This window comes from Rutilus rutilus (assembly GCF_951802725.1).
Source record: "Rutilus rutilus genome assembly, chromosome: 16".
NCBI classification, from domain to species: domain Eukaryota; kingdom Metazoa; phylum Chordata; class Actinopteri; order Cypriniformes; family Leuciscidae; genus Rutilus; species Rutilus rutilus.
In genome coordinates, this window is record NC_140224.1 from 27,956,488 (window position 1) to 27,982,649 (window position 26,162).

The window sequence follows — 26,162 nt, forward strand, 5'->3', positions numbered from 1 at the left end:
TTAACACTGCCGTGACTGGGACGTCCGCAAAAAATAAACTGCATCCATTTTTCCCTGATGTCTGGATCGTTTGTCAGCGAATTCAAACATTTTGTTTGTCCACAGCCAGGAACAGCACATCTGCGTCATCGCGATCTTAATTGTAAACAGACCCACTCGCTGCACGTCGACTGAACACCTGTGGCATGACAATAATGCGAAATGAGGTGTAGTTGTCTTGCGCTGGAGGCGGTCATATGCAAACGACTGGTACGTCACTTCGTACCGTGACGTCACTTCTTACCGTGACATCACTTCTTACCATGGATCCCCAACAAGCTGTAATTAGAGCTTGATTAAATAAATGCTTCGTTTACAATGGGGAGGATGTCTTAAACTATGAAACTTGCAGGAAGTTTTAATGGTACAAAGACCTCTATATACCAAAAGATCAAGGCAAATTTGGTTTCTCATGTCATGACCCCTTTAAAGTCAAACCAAACAAACACACCCCTCCCTTCATTGCTCCGCCCCCAAAATGCACCATACAATGCAGGAGATGACACTTTGTCATGGCATGAGGTGAAGCAAAATAATGCTTCTCAAAAAATAAAGTGAAGGTGACGATCGAACAACAAAGGAGGAACAAAAAATTAACATCCAGTATGAGTGTATACTTGCAAGAAATGTTTTAGTCGCCAGCAGCACACCAGCTTCAGACAAACAATGACACTATAAACTGTCCAATTACTATAGCTAACATTACAACAACAGCATCTCTTGGTTGTGTGAAACAGCTAAACCAATAGATCAGAAACAACGCAATTTTGTCGTCTTTCTTCAGACCTCCCACTTAGGTCTCTTCCAGTGATATTCCTCTGATCTTTTTTGTTGTTGTTGCAATGTCTCTCAGCCATCTCTCTTTCTACAATCTTTCTTCAAATCTCTCACTTGACTCTCTCTCCTCCTCCATCATGAATGGACACGCCCCCTACTGCTGATTGGCTACTAGGGAGTCGTGCTGCTCCCAATCCACTTTCAACAGCGTTTCTCAGAAATCTCTTACTGCACCTTTAAATCATATTTGAATATTTATTTGATTATTTCCAATAATCATGGTTTATAAAACTTTTTTTACAGTGATTCAGTGAATCAAATATTTCTATAATATTTAATAATAATAATAATATTTAATAATATAATTTACAATACAATTAGCCAATAGTTTTAATATAATAATTTTGACTTAAATTTACTTTAACCATTCAGTTTTAGTTACCACAAGCACGTTTTAGTTTACTCAACTTTTTTTCTTCTTTTTTTACAGTGGATTTATAGATTAACAGTGTTACATATTCTTCATAAATATAGGCAAGGTTTATATAACTGAGGCTATAAGTTAGTCATCATGTTCTCTGGTGAAAATAGCTGAGATGTTCTTTGGTTACATCAACATGAAGATGAAGAATTGTTTATGTGAGATAATTGCAGTCCCTCATTTTCCTGGATAACTACATAAATATTTCCTGTCTTATCTTACACAGACAAGTACAAGAAATCTGAACAGGACGGGTTTCAAAGAAAATCGACATTTTTACGTCCATACATGTATGTATGTATACACTCGTTAGCAAAACATAGGCTATCAAAACATTACTCCGTGGAACAGTTTAGTTATTGAACAGAGATGAAAGAGTATCTTCGAAGCAGATGACAGGGTTTCTTCACTTCCTGATGGCGAACAGAGATCATATTTGGTGAGTTTTGCAAAAAATCTTTTGCTTTTCTTTCTACATGCAGTCGCAGAAGTTCGACTTTTCAGTACGCCTGAGTGGAAGACACGTAACGGGAAGTTTTGAGTCTAGTTTCAGGTTTTTACGGGAAGAGGATGCAGATGTTCTGAGGATCCGCCGCGGTTCCTTGAGTCCAGAACCGGAGAACAAAGAGGTACATTCCCTCCTTTTCCAAACGAGTATTCATATTCAATGAAGCTGTCTGCCCTGGAGGTGAAAATGTGTAAACTTTACACTGTACATCGCAACTGAAGTGTTTGCAAAGTGTAGGTGGAGTGTTGGGAAGAGGAGTAATTAAAGATGGATGCATGTGGGATATATGAACTGTGTTGTGATGGTAAAAATGTGAGAAGATCTTAAAGTTATTTCGGAGCCACACCTATGCTAAAGCTAATTTGTTTAAAGTAATTTCTGTAGTGATTAAGGGAGTGAATGTATCATGATTGTTTATTTATGGAAGTCGACTTTATGTTTAGTCACTCATTAAAGTCTTGGCTACAGAAATCCATTGAACATTTCCACCGTTACTGCCATGGATAAAAAGTTTCTGATCATTTATTAATATTTTCCTGTGACAACATGCCCCAATAGCAGGAAATGCTGTCACACTAGTTGCCACAATGGAACCTGCCATTGAACAACCCATAAAGGTTTCCTTTTAATGTAAACAGTAAAACAGGAAACAGCCAAATGTAAAAGTTAACATTAAAATATCTTTTATCATTTGGTTTTGGTAGAAAATGTAAACAGTATCATAGTCGGCTCTGATGCTGCTTTTGTTGTGTAGGCTAAATGAAATTATGCATTAAACTTTGTTCATATCATAGATTAATATTGTTTTGTTTTTCTTGTTGTAATGTAATATTTTAATTCATATTTACATATTTATATGTTGATGATGTCATATTTAAAATATTAATTTCATATTAGGATAGGGCAGGATTCACATTTAGCCTTAAACCATAGTTACTGGGATATAACCTGTTTGACAGCTCCACCATGTGACAACTAGACCTTGCTCTAAAACAGGCTAGGCTACTAAAACATGTCAGCCAGATACTGTATGCTGAATGGGCATTAGTAATGTGTGCGGACTTGATTATTTATCCAGCCTCTGTTTGGCACCACCAGCAGGGACCTGTGCTGAGAAGTGACCTCAGGTCCAAAACATTAGCTATGTGGATTTTGGCTTTGGTGTATATTGGCTTCATTAGTGGTTGTAGAAGAAAACCTGCCATGATAAGCATATAGTACACTAACAGGTTTTACTATTTTCTTTGCGTGCTCAGAAATGGCTCAAGATGTCTTATGAGACCGAGAAAAGTTGCCTGCTGTCTCCACAGGAATCACAAACACCATATGGTTGCCTCACAGCTAATGAGAAATATGAAATCCCTGGAATGGGAGAGGACAGGTACTGTAAGCACTATAAAAAAAAAAAAAAAAATACAAATAATGATATGATTAGGCTATATATTTATGTTATGAAAACAATATATATACTATAAAGAACTAAAAATATTTTATTATTAGTTCTGTTTTATAGGTTTAATTAAGCAAAACTGAATGATTATTGTATTCCTGTATTTCAGTGTTTTAGAGATGCTGAGCTACTCAAAATTCTCTGATCTGGAGACATGGCTGTGTATGCCCTCCACTTTGTTACCCAGGAGCCGGGATTCAGTTTGCTCCTTGCTGACACCCTCCCATGAGAACGACAATCCCTCCCATGAGAATGACAATGGAGACACATACAAAGAATCCAGGTAAAGTGTTTGTGAGTGAATTTTAAGACATGCTAGTTCCTGTTTCCTTGTTACAGACCAGTTTGATGGCATTTTAGAGTAGGCGTTTCAGTTAAAGACAATTTTCATATCCAACCAGAAATCTTATGTCTGTGTGCTTAGACTGTTGGTTAGCAGTGTCTTGGTTTACTATCTTATGGACATGCAAATACATAATCGCCATTTTTACTATTACACAGCTCTTTGGAATACCCAATTCTATTTTTGTGTGTGTTTAATGACCACTAAACTGTAAAATTGAGTACTGACAGCCAGTTACCTACACATTTTGCACAGTCCAAGCCTCTCGTATCATTCTTTGGTATCTTTCTTCTTACATATTCAAATAATTCCAGCTCAAATATCCATTTTGCTTATTTATTTGGTAAGTAGCATGCAATAACTGAGATAATGTACAGTCAGCTGGAAATTATTAAGGAAAAAAAAACCTTACTGAACATTAAAATCATAAATATATTTACAATTTGAATGACCAAATGAATGTAAAATCAATATATACATAAATTTTTTTATATATATATATATATATATATATATATATATAGTAAAACATTTTGTTTTCAAATGTTCAAGAAAAAATGTCTTTATGTTTGACTGAGTGCAGTTGGTAGACTGTAATTCGTGTATTGACCACATGATGTCATTGTTTATTCATTGTTTACACAAGTCAGTGTTTGGACCTTCTTGTTAGCAGAACACTCTGACATAGCCAGACATCTGCAAACCATTTATTTAAAAAAGATATGTGAGTATGTACCAATTTGTACAGATTGTGACTGACATTTAAATGACTCTTAGTTCTCTTAGTTCTCAATAAACATTTCACTCCATATTTAACAACATCTGATTACTTTTGAGAGTCCTATTAAACATGCTTGTTTTCTTCATACACACTTTTGAATGCATATCAAAACTAAGAGCTGTGCAGAGAAGAGAGAATTACACTGACAGTAGTACCAGCCAACCTACTACATGTTGAATCACTGTGGCTCTTGTGGTTTCAATAGCCAATCAAAACCAATCATGTCTTCTCAGCTACCTTTTATGCAGCACTAGTCTCAACGAAAACTGAATCATCAGAACACCCAAAATCATACGCTACAAACTAGAAACACAAAAATGCAGTGCATACAATGACTAAGACCAGTTAATATTGCTTTTACCCTGCCTGGGGTAGAAGAAACACCCTGCCATCCAACTTTATGTAATCAGGCTACATTCATAAGCCTAAGCAGAGCCATTTATTAAAAACAAAAAGCCGGGCTCCATGCTGCGATGGTGTTATTACATCTCTCAGTGGAAACAAAGCATTCACTGGAAACCTCTCTTAACTTGCTACAGTTAATCAAGCCTCACAAAAGCAACATAGCCAACTCTACCATCAGATAGGCGCTACACTTGACTCTTGACAGACTGATATGGCTTTTGTGTGTGCGGCTGGCACACTTTAGCTGAAGGTGCTATTTAATATTTATGCCGGGCGCTGAACGCTGGTTGGGCTGCTTTTTTTAAAGTTTTTTTTTTAACCAGGGGCCTTCTTTTTACCCTAGAGCGATTACGTTGTTGATTTGACTATAAAAAGGCTTTAGCAACGGGAAGTCCTGGGCAAAAACGGTGGCGTTAGATCTTGCAGGTGCATTCAAATTGAATATGCTGCTCATGGCTCATACGGATTCAAATGGAAAATCTTTAATAACTTGTTTTACATGAAGAGAAGAAGTGCATGAGGGCATCATGCTTGCAATGGAACGGATTGTTGAGTTTTTGTTTAGAAGAAAAAAATCAGGGTCTCACACGAGAGGATCAAGAAAAAGCCAAAGCTATACCCTTCCAGATTCCAGGTATTCCAGATTCCAAATTGGTGTTTGTTTATTTTTATAACTATTCATTATTTTATTGAGGCTTCTACTAAATGTATTATTGCATTGATATATATATATTTTTTATAATAGAATGTTCTCAAACTAAGAATTAAATTGTGCACATAATATTGCCAATACCGCTTGATGTCTATAATATAATCCTTCCAACATTTTGTTCTCACATGTTTAATTCCCTGCTTTTTCTGATATCCAGCTAACGCTGTAATTTTCTCAGCGTTGATTGTTATGGAAAAACCTGCGTTTTTCACTGCCGGTATGACACGCTGTGCGGTACGGGGGAGCTCAATTGTGATCATGAAAACATCACGCTATGACAGCTAATTATAGTGGAGTGACAGCAGAAATGAAATCTCTTTCGTTCCACAGGCCCCCGGAGAACGAGTCTAGTCATCTGAGCCAGTGCCAGGAGAGGAAAACCCATCTATTGCCACCCTCTCCGCTCCTGCCAGTTTCAGCCTCCCCTCACTCCTCACCGCCCCTGCGGACCACCTCAACTCCCCTGCCCAAGCCCACCAGAGACTCCTGTCATGGCGGCGTGAGCGTGAGGAAACGGCGGCGCCTGGCAGCCAGCCCCGGAGGACTGCACTGGGACGCATCAGGTATGCCAATCACAAACTGCATCCATTCATCATAGTTTCAGATACCACCTCTTCTCCAAAACTCTTTTGGCTCTCTGTATGTGTGATTGTGCCAGTGCTGTGGTTCGAAACTTCTTTGAGCGAGTCAAATAAATACGTGTAGTGTTTCAGTGTTTGAACTTCTGTATTTGAGTTGGAAGCACATTTGGAGGTCTTGAATGGATTGATTTCTACGTTTCGCCAAGCATTGCTTGCGGTGCTGTTTGTTTTTATTTGCTTGATTGCCTGTTACGTCCAATTTCATCAAGCAATTTGCACAGTTTGACACACATATTTGTGAAATTCGAGGGTAAAGGTTCTCTGCAAAATTAATGACTTGAGTAATCTAGCTAATTGCTTCTGCCGGGAATGATACTCTCACTGTGTTTTGTTGCAATTACCAATAGTAAATGATGATGCTGTGAAAACTAGGTAAATAAAATGCAAATGTATTCCCAACTAACAAAAAAATATTCTAAGAACGTTTTGCTAACGTTCACATAGAGAACTTTATTTCTGAATGTTCCCTGAACATCCAGTTTTATAAATATTTTTTTTCTTGGAGCATTCCATTTTATAATTTTTCGCAAACGTGGGAATGATACTTCCTCACCGTTTCATGAACACGTTTTTTAATAACGTTATTAAATACCAGATAACTTTGAACAAACAATTTTATTAACATTAATTTGATTTAATTTTAAGGTGACGTAGTTACATTGTACTTACTCAAATAAGTATAAGTGATATTAATTGACTACATGTACTTACTATAGAGTTACGGTTCGGGTTTAGTTTAGGGTTACGGTAGTTACTTGTAATTATGCATCATTTATTTGACTGTTATTATTACTATAGTATTACTACAGTATTTTATTACCTTAAAATAAAGTGTTTCCCATTTCTCATAACTTTGAGAAAACCTTGCCAGAGCGTTAGACTAAAAAACATTTCAAGTATATTGAAACAAAAAGAGATGAGACACAGCTATTGAGTTGCACATTTGTAAATAATGAGGATATCCTACAGAACACTGTATGTGTTTTAATATTAGTGTTTTAACCAAGCTCATCTCGGAGTTCATGCTGTTATGCTGCCGATCGCCAGAGGTGACTCTGTCATTAGCGTTCTTGTTGTATGTGGAAATGACTCCTAATTGCAGGTTTATTTGTGGCACTGCCCTGCAGGCGATGTTCATTAATGCTATCGCAATAGTAGTGGTGAACCTTATGGATGGCATAATGAGCAATTTATTTTACAAGGACTTGTCAGGGAAACCAACATTTTCTGGTCACCCTCCAACCCCACCTACCCTTCAAAAGAGTATTATCACTATCTTTAGGGGTGGCACAGAATGGCAGGAAACAGCTCTGCCTATCTCTGGAAGAGCGTATGACTGGTATGTAAACAGTGGAGGGTGCTCTTGGAAGATTGTTTAAAGAGTTTGTTCGCCATGTTAATTCTGTCATCATTTACTCACCCTCATGTTGTTCCAATCCTGACTTTATTTCTGTATGTATGGATATAGCACCATAAAAGTATCATAAAAGAAGTCCATACAACTCATGTGCTATATTCCATGGAATGAGATGAGGGTTAGTTAATAATGACAAAATTAAACTATCACTTTAAGAGTGTATGAGGCTGTGTTCAGAATGCTAGCATACGACTCTCACTATTGTTGCAGTAAATAGTATGAATGTGCAGTATGTATACACATATACTAATGTTATGTATGTATGGAATACCCAGATAATCTTCATAATCTACTGTACAGTAATTTAAGAACACTGTGGGGAACATGATACAATGCACTTTCAATGCAGTTTCATAGTATGTTACAGTCCGGGGGGTTCGGACTGTAACAATACGTTACATATTTACAATAAATGTAATGAAATGGAAAATAAATGTATTTTATATCCATGGTGGATTTAAAATATTGTATATAAGATGGATAAACATTTTAAATTAGAGTTTTTCAGAGGTGGTAAATGGAAACATGCAACATGTTGTGCATAGTGTGACAATATTATGGCAACAGCGTAGTGTATACTGTTTACAACATTTATCATTGCACAGTGCACACTGTGTACACTACTAAAAGTTTGGTGTCAGTTAAGGTCCGTTCAAACCAAGAGCGATAACTATATTAGCGTCCACACCAGCAGATGATATCGCTCTGTTTATTCTAAGCGCGTGCTTGTCTGCCGCTATAGAAGCTTGATCTCATTACAGCAGGATGGATTCTGATTGGCTATCAATGTTTTTATCGTTCATCAGTTGGATTATAAAATCATTCTGAAAGTGATTTCAACGATATTGTTTCTCTGTGCCGTTATCGTTATAGCTGTGGTGGGAACTCTGTTATTATTTAATATTGAGAACGATTTTTAAAACTATATATCTTTATCATTATCTTTATAGTTATCGTCCTTGGAATGAACTGGCCCTAAGATTATTTTATTGAAAGAAATTGATATTTTAATTTGGCAAGGATGCAGTAAATTGATCAAAAGTGACAGTAAAGACATTTATAGTGTTACAAAAGTTTTCTATTTCAAATAAATGCTGTTTTTATTTTTTTTACTTGTGTTCAATGAATCCTGAAAAAATTTATCATGGTTTCCACAAATAACTGTTTTCAACATTAATAACTGTAAAAAAGGGTTTCTTTAGCAGCAAATCAGCATATTAGAATGATTTCTGAAGGATCATGTGACACTGAAGACTGGAGCATTCAGCTTTGCATCTCAGGAATAAATGACATTTTTAAAATCTATTAAAAATAGAAAGTAGTTATTTTAAATTGTATTAATATTTTACAATATTACTATTTTTACTGTATTTTGAGCTTTGGTGAGCAATAGAGATTTCTTTCAAAAACATTAAGGTTACAATTTTTTACTGAACCCAAACTTTTGAAGAGTAGTGTACTCTTTTACATACTATTCATTCTGAACATACAGTATATGTGATCAAATGTCAGTTTGATGCAGTGTACTTTAGCACAGGAAACATGCTTTAATGAACTTTAGCACAGGAAACATGCTTTAATGAAAGTTTTTTTTTAGTTGAATCTTTATCAGATTCAAAGATTTGCAAAACATCAGCCTAGCCATGGCCATTGTAAGCATGATGGTAAACAACGATAGTGTTTTCCACAGCTTTGTGTGGTTTGTTAAAGTCACTGTGTTTTCCATACCTAGATTCACCTTTGGGCTAAAAGTGAAAGGAATGAAAAGGAAAGTGGTGTTGATGTGATCCCCCTCTAGGGAATTCTGGAATTGTTTCCACAGAAGTGTTCAGTGCACATATTGATGTCAGCTGTGGCGTCAGAATCAATATTTTATCCAAAGAGCTCCAATGGGTGCTGGGTGTTATCTTCTGTTTAATGACACCATCCCGTGTAATAGAATGAGTGCCGTTGGAGGATTGTTTTCAGCCTCCGAGTTCTCTGTTTTTTACCTGGGGACGTGAGCCTTAATGTACTAAATGATACAATCAGGGTTAGATAACCCCTATGTACAGGGAACTGGTAAATGGCACAAGCCGGAAATTATAGGCTAAAAGGGTTGTCTGGGTAAAAGCAGTTAAAGGATTAGTTCACTTCAAAACGAAAATTCTGTCATGATTTACTCACCCTCGAGTTGTTTCAAACCTGTGTGAATTTCTTTCTTCTGTTGAACACAAAGGAAGATATTTTGAAGAATGTCGGTAACCAGACAGTTGATGGACCCCATTGACTTCCATAGTATTTTTTTTTTAAACTGTTTGGTTACCGACAATCTTCAAAATATCTTCCTTTGTGTTCAACAGAAGAAAGAAATTCACACAGAGGTTGAGTAAATCATGACAGAATTTTTATTTTGAAGTGAACTATTCCTTTAAGTTCACTTATTCGTCTTTTTATTCATTGTTTTGTTGGCATTACTTTAGTTTGAAAAATCTCTGATTATGTAATAAAAATGTAAATTTCAGTAAAATGTACATTTTGCAATTTAAATTACATTTTTTTTTTGTTGGTGGAAATGAAATTACACAAAAACACTCATTGTCTAAGTTAAATCAAATTATGTACGCTTCTGTTCAAAAGTTTGGGGGTCACTACGTTTTTTATTTATTTATATTAATTTATATAAATGAATGCTTTTATTCAGGGATGCATTATTTTCTATTCATCAACGTATCCTGAAAAATAAAGATCACGTTTTCCACAAAAACATTAATCAGGCCTGTTTCCAGCATTGATAATAATTAGTAATGTTACTATTAGTCTGATTTCTGCAGGATCACGTGACACTAAAGTAATGATGCTGAAAATTCAGACCCCAATCTTTTAATTTTTAATTAAAATCAAATTACAGTTTAAATCAAATGACATATAATACAGATTTATATGATGTAATTTTAATTATTTTCTTACAAATTAGTTATCTGTAATTTAATTTAAACTTGTCACTAATAAATAAGTTGTTTATAATCATTTTAATTTATTCTTTGCATTTTTAATCTTTATCTTAATGTTGCTTTTAAATAGCAAGACATAATGAATTTAGCCTCTGATATAAATGTTTAGATTAATTGATGCACTTTGATAATATTTTTGTGAGCAGTGCATTTTCTAATTCATCAACTACTCCAGTCGTCCAGTAGAGGTCACTATTGCATTTGAGCTTGTACACAGAAATGAACAGAAGAGAGGATTGAGGTGTAAAGGATTTACTTATTTCTGTTTCTCAACCCTATTGAATTTAATTCCGTAATTTCTGAACAGGACGTGCTGTAGGGCAGTAGAAGCTCGCCCATTCTGTTCCCAAGCGTTTGTTCCTTTTCCCTTAAAATGCCAGTTGTCATTCAAGCTCTTGGTGATTAACCACACAGCCATGTTTCAGCATTAAACGGGATTGGAGCCACTTTGTATTTAATGTCTGATGATTTGCACTGGTGTTGCGGATGAACATCACCATTACAGAAGATCAGGCTGTTCACTTTGTTCCTGATGTGGTTATTTTTGCTAATGGATTTATTTAGCTATACCACATATTTTAAAGCTGCAGTGTGTAATTCTTGAGCAATTAATATCAACCATAAAGAATTACAAAAATAATGACCACACACTCCCCCATCTGTCAGTGTTGTTGTATCGGGCTTTTGATGCTTTTTTTTTTATTATATATTTTTTTTACAGATATTACTTCTTTGCATAATTTTCATTTTAAAGGTTAGTTCACCCAATAAGGAAAATTCTGTCAAATTAAGATCTTTTTAATGAAATCTGAATGATTTATGTCCCTCCATTGACAGTCTACGCAACTACCACTTTCAATGCCCAGAAAGGTAGCAAAGGCATCATAAAAGTAATATGTGACCTCAATTTTATGAAGTGACACGAGTGCAAAAAACCATAATTTACCACTTTATTTACAAAATATTAATCTCCAACGCGTGTTCACGCAACAACATCTGCTCTTGCGTCATCACAGCATGCATGCGTCGTGGTGCTCTCATTAACGCGTGTTGGAGATTAATATTTTGTAAATAAAGTGGTAAATTATGTTGTTGGTTTTGCACAAACAAAGCACTCGCGTCGCATCATAATTGAGGTCACATGGATTTTTTTTATGATGCCTTTACTACCTTTCTGGGCCTTAAAAGTGGGCCTCAATGGAGGGACAGAAAGCTCTCATATTTCATTAAAAAATATCTTCATTTGTGTTTCGAAGATGAACGTCTTACGTAAATGATGACAGAATTTTCATTTTAGGGTGAACTAACCCTTTAAGCTGCAAATGCTATTTATTAAACAATTATTATATTATTATTTTTATGAAGTAAAATAAGAAAAAATTGTTGTTATTTATTTTTTCATGATTACTACTTAACATCCCACTGTAGTCAATAATTGTATCCCTTATAATTCATCTTTGATCACCAATCTATTTTCCCGTGATTTTTTTTTATTCATGCCTTAAAATAGCTTGAATGTAACTCTACACCCTTGGTTCATTTAGTATACGCGGATTCATGAATATGCAAATGAGCCCCGCCTCCACTCACTCATACAATGGCACGTATCGCTCTCTACAACGGCGGACGCATAACGGTAAATAATACGATTAGCATTCGGCTTGACTACGTTATCAAACAGCTAATGATGTGTTGCTAACGTTACACAAACCTGTTCTTGTTCGCCGTCTCAGAATCAGCCAGCTGCCTTCTAAAAATCAGCGTCCTTAGAAACGCTTTGAACATCATAGAAACTCAGTGAAGAAAGTCATATAGTTCATCATAACATAATACACTTGATTTTCACCACAGGGGGTCTTTAATCCTGTTATTAAATCTAGCCTGTACATTAGCAGCAAACATGTTGCTAAGCTTTCCTTGAATAGTTCATACAGACGGGTCGTCCTCCTCTAATGACACCCGATGACATGCTGTGTGTCTTTTGGCAAGAAGTATGGCCTTCCCGATGAATGAACAGACCAGTGACCCTGGAGCCAGCACCTCTTTACCCTTTGCTTTTGAGGATGACGAAGATGGATCCCAAACCGTTGTCATGGAAACTGGGATCATTAGCACCAGCTGTGTTTGTTTTAAGGTCTTAAGATTCTTCTCACGTCTTTAATTTAGTTGGACTTGGTGTTAAATTACACTTATCGAATGCTTTACTCTCGACCTCGCTTGATAGACAGCCGCAGGGCTTCATCAACACGCCGACGTCCTTGTGTCCATCCGTGGATGATTTTCAAACAAAAAGGGTAATTGGACAAATTGGATCACTCCTATAATTTGTGTTTTAATCACTTATTTGATAAAGTGGGGTCATTTGTAAAACCATTTTTCTCAGGCTCGTTCGATTTTTAAGTGCGCTCAGCCCTGGAATCTCACTCAAGCTGTAGGAGGGTTTACGGATAGTGTCACTGCAGGTGATGTGATATAACAGCTTCACACAACACACAGAGATGCTCGGTTATAAATCAATGCTGACATCAGACTGTTGGGATTAAATCTCAAACCTCTTTACTGTGTTGGTGACTCATCAGTGTGACCTAGAAAGCTTAATATTGAGTAAACATATAAAGATTCAACTACTGACGGAGGTATGAATATCTGGGTGCAACAAACAGGATCAGTTGGCAATATAATATATTGTTTTAATAATGTAGTTTGCATGTCAGATATCAATATGGTGTGTGGAAATGCTGGGAACGCATCAAAGCAGATGGTATGAGTAGATGCAAGCTCATGATGTGAAAATAATGTCTAGCTGCGGTAGCCAGAACACCACATGGAATCTGTCATCAGGGACCAGTTGAAGGAACTTGATATGGTTCAGTTGGATACGTGACACACACACAGACACCCATCGGTTCAGGTTTCATTTTGCTACAGTCACCATGCATCGTTTCCATAGCGATGAGCTAACAAAGTTAAAGTCTGTGTATTTGACAAGTGAGATAACATAAGAGTTTACGCTTGTAGCGTGCAATCCACACTTGGGCTGACACCTGGGTAACTCTTGAGAATCCTCAAATGGCATAATATGCTGAGGTTTTCATTGGATTTTTGTTTTTGTGAATTTCTCAATGGAACACACAGAAAATTGATCTGGGAATTGACTGTGATTATTTTCTGCCGTGGCTCATTCATCTTGGCTGTTCAGCATTAAAATACCATTATACTTGTACATGGTGATTCTAGGGTATTGTTTGAAAGAACCTTGGAGTGCCATGGAAATACAGCGGTACATGAATATGGTAATCATGTAATGCCATTATTGAATGTTTTATTTCCCTTCAAATACCGGCACGTCGTTGCTCTGTGATCTTTCAAAAAAAAAAAAAAAAAGTATCTACACAAAGATATTTTAACCAAATCTCACATTACAGTATGTTGAATTTAATACCATTCTGTGGAGAAAATGACATTTTAAACATTTAGGGAATGTTCAATGGACTCATTTGTCTTGCTAGCATTTTTATATAGCTAAAGTACAAGCAGGGTTCGTACGGGTGCTTGAAATCCTTGAAATTGCTTGAGTGTTTTCAAGGTTTGAAAAGTGCTTAAATTTGCTTGAAATAGTAACTGTATTTCTTTCACAACAAATACCTATCTGACTGAATAGTTTGTTTATTAAATGTAGAAATAAAATGTAGCCCTTCAGATACAGAGCGATTTGCTGGCCAGAGCAAAAGTAGGCGGAGTTTTCATTTTGATTCCCGCACTTTTTTGGATGCCCCGTTTTTATTGGCCACGCGGGTAATCGTCACAAAGTTGAACTATTTTTAACTTTGACCGTGGCGTGCACCCAAGCCCGCCAATGCTGCGCTCCGCTTTGGTCGATGCAGCAACAAAACATCTTCGCGCAGTGCGCAAGCCATTGAAATAAATGGGTGTCATAGCACAGCGGTAATAATGTAATGTTAGTATTGCATGTCCGTTATGGCACGTTCATTTGTGAACATAGCCAAAGTTAGGCTACAGCACAGTAACTAACGTTAACTACCCGCAAATTAAAACCTGCAAACGTTAGCCCAGTGCATAACAACAATCGTTGATTGCTGAACAGATGTGCAGATGAGTATACTGTATTAGGCTGCTGTCACTTTAAGACCTAATGCTTCCAATTCAATTTCTTTCTCAACTGTTTACGTTCACTTAAGACATCACCGACTGTGTTTATATGAATGCTCGCCAACACAGGCATGTTGACGTAACTGTATGTATTTGATCGTTCAAATGCAATAAGCCGTGAAAGAGAACTGAATTCGGGATCACACACTGTCTGAGAGGCGTCTTTCTGTGCGCGCGCTTTGAGTTCATTTCTGCAGCTTATTGCACTCTTTTTAACGTCAAGCAAGTCACACGTAGTAACAGTCGTTCCTCTGCTATATGTGTTGACCTAGGTAGCCTTAAATCGTTCAGATATCGCATTCCATTGTAAATATGTAAATGTGCGATATTTCAATAATTTTGATACATTGTGCACCTTTAAGATTAATAATAATAGTAATAATAAAAAAGATTCAAATATACACATCAAATGAATTTGAAAAGTAGGAAAAAATAAATGACGATGGCATGATAAAATGTTTTCAATCCTTTATATAACAAAAAATGATCATAATAAGTTTGTCAACCCCTGGGGCATAAAAGTGCCTGTCATTGAAATAACACTCGTATATCAAAGTGTTACTATCTGATACCATCAGTGTATTTTTTATTGTTCGGTTTGGCTTGAGTTACTTCTCCATACATCTTTATCTTGTCATTAAACAAGTGCTGCAGAAATAACTCACCACTGATATAATCTGTGTGCAGCGCATTCATGCAAATTGATGATTGTTTTCACGAATTAGCATATATCTGAGCTTGGTTATCAAAATGGTTAGGGTTTTGTCAGGACACCATTACAATTCTATGCGAAACGTGGTGGATTAGCTAAAACACCAAATTCATAAATGTTTATTTGACCTCTGCTTCAGAGGAGGTTCTCTTCACAACAGTCTCTGAGGCGAAGACGATAACAGCGATGTCTTCATGCAGTTTTAATTGTAAGTGGAGTAGGCAGAACCATGCAGTGGCTCAGCGGATAAAGAGCCAGAACTGCTGCCCACCAGCTGATGGTACAGAGAAACCAAACACCCCGCTTACAATCCTAGTGGCATACGGTGCACGTGTGTGTGTTTACATTATAAACCTCCAGTTTACAAGAGCAGCTCTTTTAGATCTTTAAGATACTTTTATACTTTACAGTTTAATGTTACCTGAGGTGAATTTTCACCCATTTAACTGACAAATTGTATTCTTCTGTGTGGTACAATAGTTGGTCTTTTTTATGCTTTGTTCATTACGGTGAAATTGTTATAAACATGACTCACTAGAGAAGCAGTGGGAAGTTTAATTAGAGCAGTTCAAATGAGAATTGAGAGGATGTGAAAGGATGGGCTATTTAAAAAAGGCTATTGCAAAGTGGTTAGAATTGACTAGTCATAATATGTATTCCTTTTTCTTATTCATACTGTACCAAATTTGTACTTCCCTTGTTTTCTACACTACATTTTTTGTTCAAATTACATTTAAATAAAAATTTTACATTTATGATTATGTATGTGAACTGCATAGACATTTTCCATCCTTTTGGATTACAGAGTTTTAACATAAACTAATAAACGTATGCTATGCATATTTGTCATGTGTAAATGATGCAGGCAAGATTTCTGGACTTGAAAATCACGGCATAGTTTATTATTACCTATTTGCATCTATTTGATTTTATTTAAAACAATTTTTTTATTAAAAATAGCTTAGAATCAGCATAAATGTGTTCATTGCGAAAACAATAACATTTATTCAGTTAAAAAGTATACACATATGGCTATAGCTGTGGAACAAGCAATATTCAATTAGTTAGAATGTATTAGATTTAAAGAAATTGGATTTATTGATGATAAATATATAAACCTGGTTATTGTAAAACACATTCAGTTTATTATTAGTAGTATTCAGTGTTTGGAATAACGCTGTTTAAAAGAACGGCGTTAGGTAACGACGTTATTTTTTCAGTAACGGGGTAATCTAACTAATTACTTTTCCCGTCTTTACACTGCGTTAACATTACTAGACGTTAAATGCGGTGGGTTACTAGTATGCATTGATTGAATAAACTGTGTAATCCGAACGCACCCCTGGCTCGCACAGCTAGCTAGTGAGGAGGTGGGTTAATAACGAGGTAAGCGATTATGATTGGCTAAGGCAGTGTCATGTGTTTCATGGTAGCCAATCAGAGCCAGTGTTTTTACACACATGCCAGCACACGTGCCACACACACACCAGCTAAACAGAGATTCGATGAAGCAGCAGAGATGGCGAGTTAGGAGCAATCCTGACTGTAAGGTTGGCGGGCGCGATCGAAAAGTTGCAAAGTGTTTACATTTGTGTGTGTGTGTGCGTGCGTGCGTGTGTGTGCGTGCGTGTGTGTGCGTGTGCGCGTGTGTGTGTGTGTGTGTGTGAGAGAGAGAGAAACAGAAAGAGAGGCGCGGGCGCGATCGAAAAGTCGTAAAGTGTTTACATTTGTGTGCGTGTGTGTGTGAGGCGCGGACGCGATCGAACAGTGGAAACATAAAAACATTCAATTCATTCAGGTACAATTACCAAACATATCTCAAGGTCTTTTTGTCTTTTTATTAATTTAATTAATAAACTAATTATATAAAACATATAAAATGTTATATCTGTCGATGTGCAATAAATATCTAAAGTTATGTACAAACACCTGTCTGTTCTACTCATTTCAACTGACTTGTGAAAACTGCTCAAAAAAATCCAAATTCTTTTTTTAACAGTAACGCAAATAGTTACTTTCCCAGGTAACGAGTTGCTTTAGAGTAATTCAGTTACTAACTCAGTTACTTTTTTGAACAAGTAGTGAGTAACTATAACTAATTACTTTTTTAAAGTAACGTTCCCAACACTGGTAGTATTACAGAAATCCTGTTTCTTTCATGTTTCATCTATGTATGACTAACAAATGTGCATTGCATGAAATGTATTAGTTTGTTTATATGTGTAATCCAAACTAATTGAAATGTTATATGCAATCAAAATACATAAATCTTAAATTTAGGCCTAAATATTTTTTTGGAGTGTTTGAATCCTATATTTAAAAAACAACAACAATCTCTTCAAGATGTGTGTTTTTGTGAGGAGAGGTTTTGGTCCTGTTCACATTCTCTAGTGTTTTCTTTCTCTCTGGGTGTCAGTTATCACCTGAGGTGTCTGTTTCTCTCTTTCAGGGTCAGTGTTGCGTGACCGTGACCGAGGGGAGACGTCGCCACTGTCGGAAGTGAAGCGCTTCCCTCGGAATTCAGAGAGCCGTGTCCCAGAGCTTTGGGGGGATAGAGTGGCTCTTAGGAAGACCATATCCGTCGATGACCGCCTTCTCCAGCAAACTCCTAGTGAACATCACAGACTCCTCAGTCGACTAGAGAGGGGCAAGAAGAAACTCAGGAACATCAATGTGAGTGGTGTGTCTCATATCGCTGTCAAATAGAGGTTAGATACAGACTCTATGGGGAATTCCACATTGGTCAAAGTTACAAATGTGCCCTTCGTTGCTTGTTTATTGCAATGTCTTGTTTGTTTACTTGCGCATATTCTTGTGTTTAAGGACAGCTCTTAGTTTTGTCCACCTTTAGGTGGATATTGATGTAGCACATACAGTGTTTTGACAGTTTCACAGCTGCTGTGTTATTTTTGTGAGGTTCTTCATAGACGTTCAGTTGTGTAACCGTTCAAAAATGAGGCATGCTTGCCCAGAATTCATCCTGGAGTTTGATCATGGCTTTCTATTCAGTGAACACTCATCTGTCATCCTACACCAGTGAGTCAGTGCTTTGAGGACGCATTGCCTTGTAACCTTACATTTGGGACTTTTGCAGAACATGAATTCGATCTGCATACATTTGCCTTTGTTGAAAAGCTGATTCTGTGCAGCTCTGTGAAAACTTTTATGTATACTATATAAATGTATATGTTAAGAGGGGGTAGATACAGAAGCGTTCGTAATGTACGTATGCTTTTATGTGCTGGCCTCAAATGATCATGGCCATGAATAACTATGAGATCTGTGCATTTCGAACTTCTCAGAATTAATGGTTTAAACTAAACCATCAAGGATTTCAAGTTTGAGTCGTTTACTGATAACGTACCATCTATAAAATGGAAAAAAGGTCATTTTGATCAGGATGAATCTATTAAAAGTAGGATCCTTCAGGGGCTATGTGACATATTAATTAAAATATAAAAACCACCAAGATATCACCAAACAGATAAATGTATCTAATATAATTAGATGCATCATAATTAAGGTGAACACAACAATACATCACATGAGTACTTTCAGGGTTAAAATATAAAAACCACCAAGATATCACCAAACAGATAAATGTATCTAATATAATTAGATGCATCATAATCAAGGTGAACACAACAATACATCACATGAGTACTTTCAATATTTTGCTTTACAAATAAAACGTAAAATGTGTCACGTGAAAAGGTGGATCATTTTTTTTAACTGATTTTTGTAAACATTTTAATGGTTTTATTTAACTGAACCTTTTTTTTTACCCAATTTTTTCTCTTTTTTTCTTTCTGTTTATCATTATGTACCATATTTGTAATCCTTTAAATATAAAAATATATACCCAAATCGTTTGAACAAACTGATTCACTAAAAATAATCTGACTTATCAACGCTGCTTTAGATGCCATAGAGTTCAACATCACCCCCCCTCCCTTTTTCAGCGGTGCTGGTTCCGGAAGTATTTTTGACATTCATTTTTCCCATAGGGATTATAAAAAAGTCTTTGTTAAAGAGTTAGAAGCCACGAACCAAGCCAATCAGCTACAAGGTGAATCACAACACTACAAACTGATTTGAAGCAAATGTTTTTGAAAATCGGACATAAGACAAAGGTACTACGAGACTGTGTACTTTAGTGATGGAAAGAACTACAATCCCATGAAGCATTGAGAGCAGCATAATCAAATTAAAAATGATGGAGAAATATAAAACTACTAATTTACAAATGTTGATTTTATATATATAAACAATATACCTTAAGTTTACTGCAAAATATGCATATATACACAAATATTTAAGGATTTTGAGAGTGTTTAGTTACATTATTCGCATTGCTTCATGGGAGTGGGCGGAGTTAAAGAGCAATTTTGATGCGTGTTGCTTTTTTCAACTATGATTGGTGTAATTTTCTGTACAGCATCATGGGTAATGTAGTTTTTCAGCTGTTAAACACAATTATTTTTAAAATAAGCTGAAATAATGCAGGCTGATGGAATACCATACCTGAGTACCATGGATTAACAACCTCGAAGTAGCACACAGTAGGTCTGTCTGTCTTTAAAGGTTTATAAATTATCGTTCAAAGTCAATTTCTCTATTGAGAAAATGAATGGAGTTTTTACTTTCAGAACCCATCTGTTGCACTCTATACGGGGCGCTCTTGAGCATGAAATATTATTTCAACATTTAACATTTTACATAGATAACATTTAAACCTACAAAAAAAAAAAAAAAAAAAAAAATGTATATTTCCCATTTTGGATTTTATAACTTGCACTTGTGAGTTTATATCAATTCTGAGAAAAAAAGGTTTTATCTCGAAATTCTGATTTTCTCTTCTCAAAATTGGGATATATAAACTTATAATTGCGAGAAAAAAGTCAGAATTGTGAGAAACAAACGTGAAATTACCATTTTAATAATTTTTTTCCATGGCTTCCATAGATTTCCACTGGGGAATTATCATTTTCTGCCACCAGGTAGGCTCCGCCCACAAAACACGTCGTGACTGAATATAAAAACCAACGATGCAGCGTTTTGTCGTAAATAATCACTACTTTTTGTCAAAAGTAGCTGCTCTGCTCCTAATCTACTGCCGCGCTAGTAAATAAGGTTAGTTTGTAGCGACTTAGTTGGTCACTCCCCAACATTGTTCAGTCAAATATAAACACAAATTATCCAGAAATTAGTATGCTGATGTCAGGAAGGCAATATCAGAGGAAAATAATTAAATAGATTTCAAAATGCAAATGAGCAGTAACACTGTGTATAAATATTGTGAGGTATTAGATCCTTTTTCATGTAAACTGTGTTGAATATCAGAATGGTGTGTGGAAATGCTGTGAATGCATCAAAGCAGATGGTATGAATAGATGCGAGCTCATAATGTGAAAATAATGTCTAGCTGTGGTAGCCAGAACACCACAGGAATCTGTTGTTAGGGAACAGTAAAGGAACTCGATATGGTTCAGTTGGATATGTGACACAAACAGACACCCATCAGTTCAGGTTTCATTCTGTCACCAATGTTTCCATAGCAATGAATGAATGAAGTTGGATTCTTCTTGTTTCAAAGTCAGATTACGTAACGTTTTAAAAGTGTAGTAAGGCACAATTGTGTAGACACCTTGGTAACTTAGAGAATTTTTGATTTGCGTAACATGCAGATATTTTCCTTGCTTTTTTGTGTCGTTCAGTGGAAAACAGACATCCAGTACTTGATCGTAATTGATTGTAATTGTTTTCTAGCGTGGTTAGTTTGGCTTGCATTTCTTTAACGAGTTCATTTAGATCTCAGGAGATGTAATTAAACAAATGTTGGCGAAAGAATAATGGCCTACCGCTGATATCATCTTGTGCGCACTGCAGTTTATATAATTGCTTTCAAGATGGCCTTTATATATTTGAGCTTGGTATTCACAATGGTCTTTGTGAGGGAACACATTAAAAATTAAAAGTATTTGGGAAAATGTGCTAGCGACAGTGGGACCTGTGTTTGATAAATAGTGTATTGTATATTGGTTGAATTTTACATAAATGTAGTGTATTTCTCGGGAGATCAGGTCTGTAGACAATATTACAATATAAAATATGAAGAGTTTGGGGTTGTAATCCGTAATCTAACATAAGATTTTGTTTTAATAAACCAAAAGCGAATCATACGTCAGTGGATTTATATCAGTGTTTTCAATATTTTGTAATTTCATTGGGATAGATATAGCAATGGAAAAGCAATAGAGAAGTACAGTGTGTGTGTCTGAGCGCTGTGTGTGGTAGGGAACATTGCCGCTGTTGCTGTTCGTCACTGATGACAACCACCGCAAGCCCCTCAAAAAAACATTCAGAATTTCAAATTCCAGAACCAGGTCTTTTTTGTATATTTATGGTGGCAAATCTGCGTTGAGAAGATTCCAGATTTACTCATTAATGCAGTGACAAACATCACCGATATGAGTCTATGATACTGCTTCATTTTGATCAAAATGAGGCACTTTATCCCTGTGATTTCCCTGCTGGCCAGGTAAACCCTGTTGACTTCCATAGTACACTCTAAAAAATTCTGAGTTGTTTTAACCCAATTTTGGGTCAAATATGGACTAACCCAAACGTTGGGTTAAAAATGCAATTTAAAAATGTAACCCAATAGCGGGGTTTGTCCATTTTTAAATTGCATTTTTTAATCCAACGTTGGGTTAGTCCATATTTGACCCAAAATTGGGTTAAAACAACCCAGCATTTTTTAGAGTGTAGAAAAAAATACTATGTCCATATACTGTTTGGTTACCGACATTCTTCAAAATATCTTCTTTTGTGTTCAGCAGAAGAAAGAAATTCATACAGGTTTGCAACAACCCGAGGGTGAGTAAATGATGACAGAATGTTCATTTTTAAGTGAACTATTTATTTAAAAGAACCATTTTTTTCTTAGTGTGAAGAACATTACATTTTTTTTCCCATTATAAAGAACCTTTTGTGGAATGGAAAAGTTTGATGGATGTTAAAGGTTCTTCATGAAGCTAGATGCCAATTAAGCACCTTTATTTATTTTTAAGAGTGTACAATAATGGTCCTTTTTTTGATTTTGAAAGACAAAAGTCCCTAGAATTCTTATGGCAAGAGTTATGCAAAGTTTTTTTTTTTTTACAAAAATGTCTGCTTTTGTCTTTGTGGGTTTGGAACGACATGAGGCTGAGTAAATAATAACAGCATTTTCAGTTTTGTGTGCACTCTTCCCTCCACCCTGGCTAACAAAATAATAGGGCTCAAGGCCCATTGATAATCTGCATATGTTATGAAGATTGAGTGGGAATTTACAGTCCAGCTGGAGATAATTTCCTACTAGTTTAGCATAAATTTTATTCTTCATACATTCCTAGCTCTCCTATAATTTCTTAACAATTGTTCCACGAAATTGCTCTGTGACCAAAAATATGATAGTTATGCTTTTTCTGTTTTCAAACCATGGGCAGAATTTTATGTCACCCAGGTGTTTTTTTTTTTTTAACCTCGCATGGCATGATAAAGCAGTGCATTTTAATTCTTGGGCCATTTCCAAAGAGAAGGATTTCTGAGAAGTGATGTATATGTAAAAAAAAAAAAAGTGTGTGCGTCCAGTCCACAACCTAAGTTCCGTTTTTTTCATTCCCAGAATGCTTCTGGATGAGTTGTCAAACTTTATAGTCCTATGGCAGTAGAAAACACAGTTACACAGATATTCCAGAATTTTTCCCTGCTCACAGCTCAGGCATGACTGCATGGAAAATGTCAGTGGAGAGCTCCTTTGTTATGGTGAATAGTAAAGCCTTTAAAATCGAAATGTACCTGAAAGCGAGTCTGGAAGGCCGTCTGCAGCTCTTTTTTGTGCAATTATGTTGCCAGGCTATGTCAATCACTAGGCTAGAAGATTTGTTTCGATGCCTGTGGCTGTATTATTGTCCAAGGCTTGATATTCTGACGTAAGAAAGTATGAATCAACAGATAGATGATGATCTGTACTGAATCCATAAGGAAAAACAAATTCAGGAATTCAGTTAATGAGAATATTAGATATCTATCTATCTATCTATCTATCTATCTATCTATCTATCTATCTATCTATCTATCTATCTATCTATCTATCTATCTATCTATCTATCTATCTATCTATCTATCTATCTATCTATCTATCTATCTATCGTAATTAATTTATAAACCACTTCAAAACTCAACGTCGCTGTCATAAATGTGCTTATTTTCTTATTGACCGAGTAATAATACAGAATCATAAATATTTCAAATAATTTTCTTCATGAGCGTTTCTTTGTTTGAAATTCTTAACCCCCCCCCCCCCCCCCAAAAAAAAATCTGTTTAGCAGGTTTAAATAATATTTGGATCTTAGATTTCCAATGCACTCTCTGACTCTTTTGAACCCTGCTGCGTATTGCAGAGAAAAATCTGACAAAAGATACGTTGGATGTTACAGACCGATGCAGCAATTTATTGCCCTTGGTTAAACATGTTACCATGGTGCTTGGTTAGTGCTGGTCTGAGGTTAAAGTCTTATAGCTCAAGGTGCTCAGAGCGTACAATGTAATGTGATAGAAGGTCCAGAAGCTTATAAAAGCAATCATTCCAACAACTGGCTGCCAGGAATGGTTTCTTCAGAGATAAATCTCATGTGTTAACGCTTTTGGCATCACTGGGTAATCTATTCAACATCTTTAGACAAAAGAACATCATTGATAAATGGACCTCCTAGTTACTGAACAACCACTTGAACCTTCATTCATGCATATAGCATCTCAACAAACATCTTGATTGGATGGATTTCAATCCGTGCTGATTTATAAAAGCATAGCCTGTACTACGGATGGTATGGAGCATCTCCTGCAGAGTTTTTTTTTTTTTACATATTCACCCTCTTCAAGGTTAATGTATTGTACGCTATAACTCACCACCTTCCAACCCTTCATTCTAGCGCCTCTAGTTAAAGGTCTACATTCCTGCTAGGACTTTTCTGGGATGTTTACCTCCAGACTTCTCTCAGACGTTCTGTCCTCTCTCCCCTCCACTCCCCTCCTCCTGGTTGTGGCGGTCTCTGGCAGCGCCTGCCGGATTCCTGCATGTCTATCACTCTAATCAGGCGGCCAGACTCATTACAGAGTCCACTTAGTCAAGCACCGCCAAAAAGAGAACTTTCCTGCTGTCTAACGGGGGAGGGCTATTTTCTTTTCATTTGGATGGGGTGCAGCGGTTTACTTCCACAGACTTGCTTTCTACAGGTTTTAAGAGTGCCCTATATGAAAGTTTACTTCATTAAGAGACCATAAGGGGGCAAGCTTGCCCTCTCTCTCTCTGCCATGCCGGAGCCGCTGTCTAGCCCAAGGTGATGAGCGTGGGCAGAAGACGTTGCAGAACAATTTCAAAGCAGCGTTGTACCCAACCGTCATAATAATGTGCAGCAGCCTAGTTTGAATCTCTGATTTCGGATGTTTATGAACATCTTGTTTGTGTGGGTTGAATCAATTTAGAATCACATTAAGAGGGAAAAGAAAATGCCAGTTATGGAGAGGAGAAATAGAAGCTGTGCATTTGACGGCCAGAATTTCATTGTTTTTCCATAAATTATTTATATAGTCCATCAGTGTTTGAACTATATAGTAAAAGGTACAGTTGGGTCCAGAATTGTCTGTGAAAAGGCTTTTATTATGCATAATTTTCTAGTTTAATACTTCATTTATTACAATTTATATTGTACTGATACATTTTATGCACTCAAAATTGCACTTGAGCTGCATGAACTCTACAAGTCACATCATTAGTGGTCTAGAAAGAGTGCAGCATCTTAAATCTTAATTATTTATTTTACTTTTCATCATTGATTATTAAAATGAGAACTTTTATATGTTGATTTACATGACAAAAATAAAAAACATTCAATGCGATCTCAATGCGGGTAAAAATTACTTTTGTTTTGGGGGTTACATTAAAGGTACATTGATGTAAAATAATACAAATTCTTTTCAGATTTCATGCTAGCATTTGGATGCTTGATACAACTTTTTCTATGTAAAAATGTATATGAATGTATTCAATTTCACCATTCACATTTTGCCTTCACACCACTTTATTTTAAATAATTCTGCGTTTTGACACATGAATTAAAAGTACAAACATTCCATGCAGTCTCTCAATTAATATAAGCTCAAAAAACTGCATGTAATTATTAAATAATTCTTACAAACAATTTAGCATGTGACACTGCAGGATATGGCAACTATCCATTTGCATATGGAACATGAAGTACATTAAGTTAATTGATTAATTAATATGTTGGCCATTAAGTGGTTACCAATCATTTTCTAGCATTTATCATCACTTTAAAAGTGATTTCACAGTTTGCATTACAGCTTGTTGCAAAGCAATCTTCAGTTATTGAAGCTTCAACCTGATAACACAAGAATTGCCAGTAATCGTCACAAAGGGAACGCACATGTTTTTCACACCAGGCTGGTGTGTTCCCGCACCACAGCACCCTAATGAATAATGAAACGGCACAATTTGCTAATGTGTTGCTGAACGCCTGCACCATATGAAAGCCGGTTGACACCTAGACATATAAAATGGCTGCGCAGGCCATGAATTTCTGCAGTCACTTAATATTGCTGCCACAAGGGCTGCGAGCTGCCAGGACTGGGCTGCCAGGGGCATCACCACAGCCCCCTCTTCCTCC

At 36.2% G+C, this 26,162-nt stretch overlaps 1 protein-coding gene across 1 annotated transcript in view; it reads left to right on the forward strand.

Moving 5' to 3' along the window:
- Positions 1-1,521: 1,521 nt before the first annotated feature.
- Positions 1,522-26,162, forward strand: part of ankfn1a (ankyrin repeat and fibronectin type III domain containing 1a) — an 89,735-nt gene continuing 65,094 nt past the window's right edge. The window contains exons 1-6 of the mRNA XM_084434037.1: positions 1,522-1,736; positions 1,845-1,926; positions 3,062-3,186; positions 3,365-3,538; positions 5,827-6,059; positions 17,879-18,102. Coding sequence (XP_084290163.1) covers positions 1,690-1,736; positions 1,845-1,926; positions 3,062-3,186; positions 3,365-3,538; positions 5,827-6,059; positions 17,879-18,102 — 885 coding nt within the window. The 5' untranslated portion in view covers positions 1,522-1,689. The remainder of the gene's footprint in view (positions 1,737-1,844; positions 1,927-3,061; positions 3,187-3,364; positions 3,539-5,826; positions 6,060-17,878; positions 18,103-26,162) is intronic.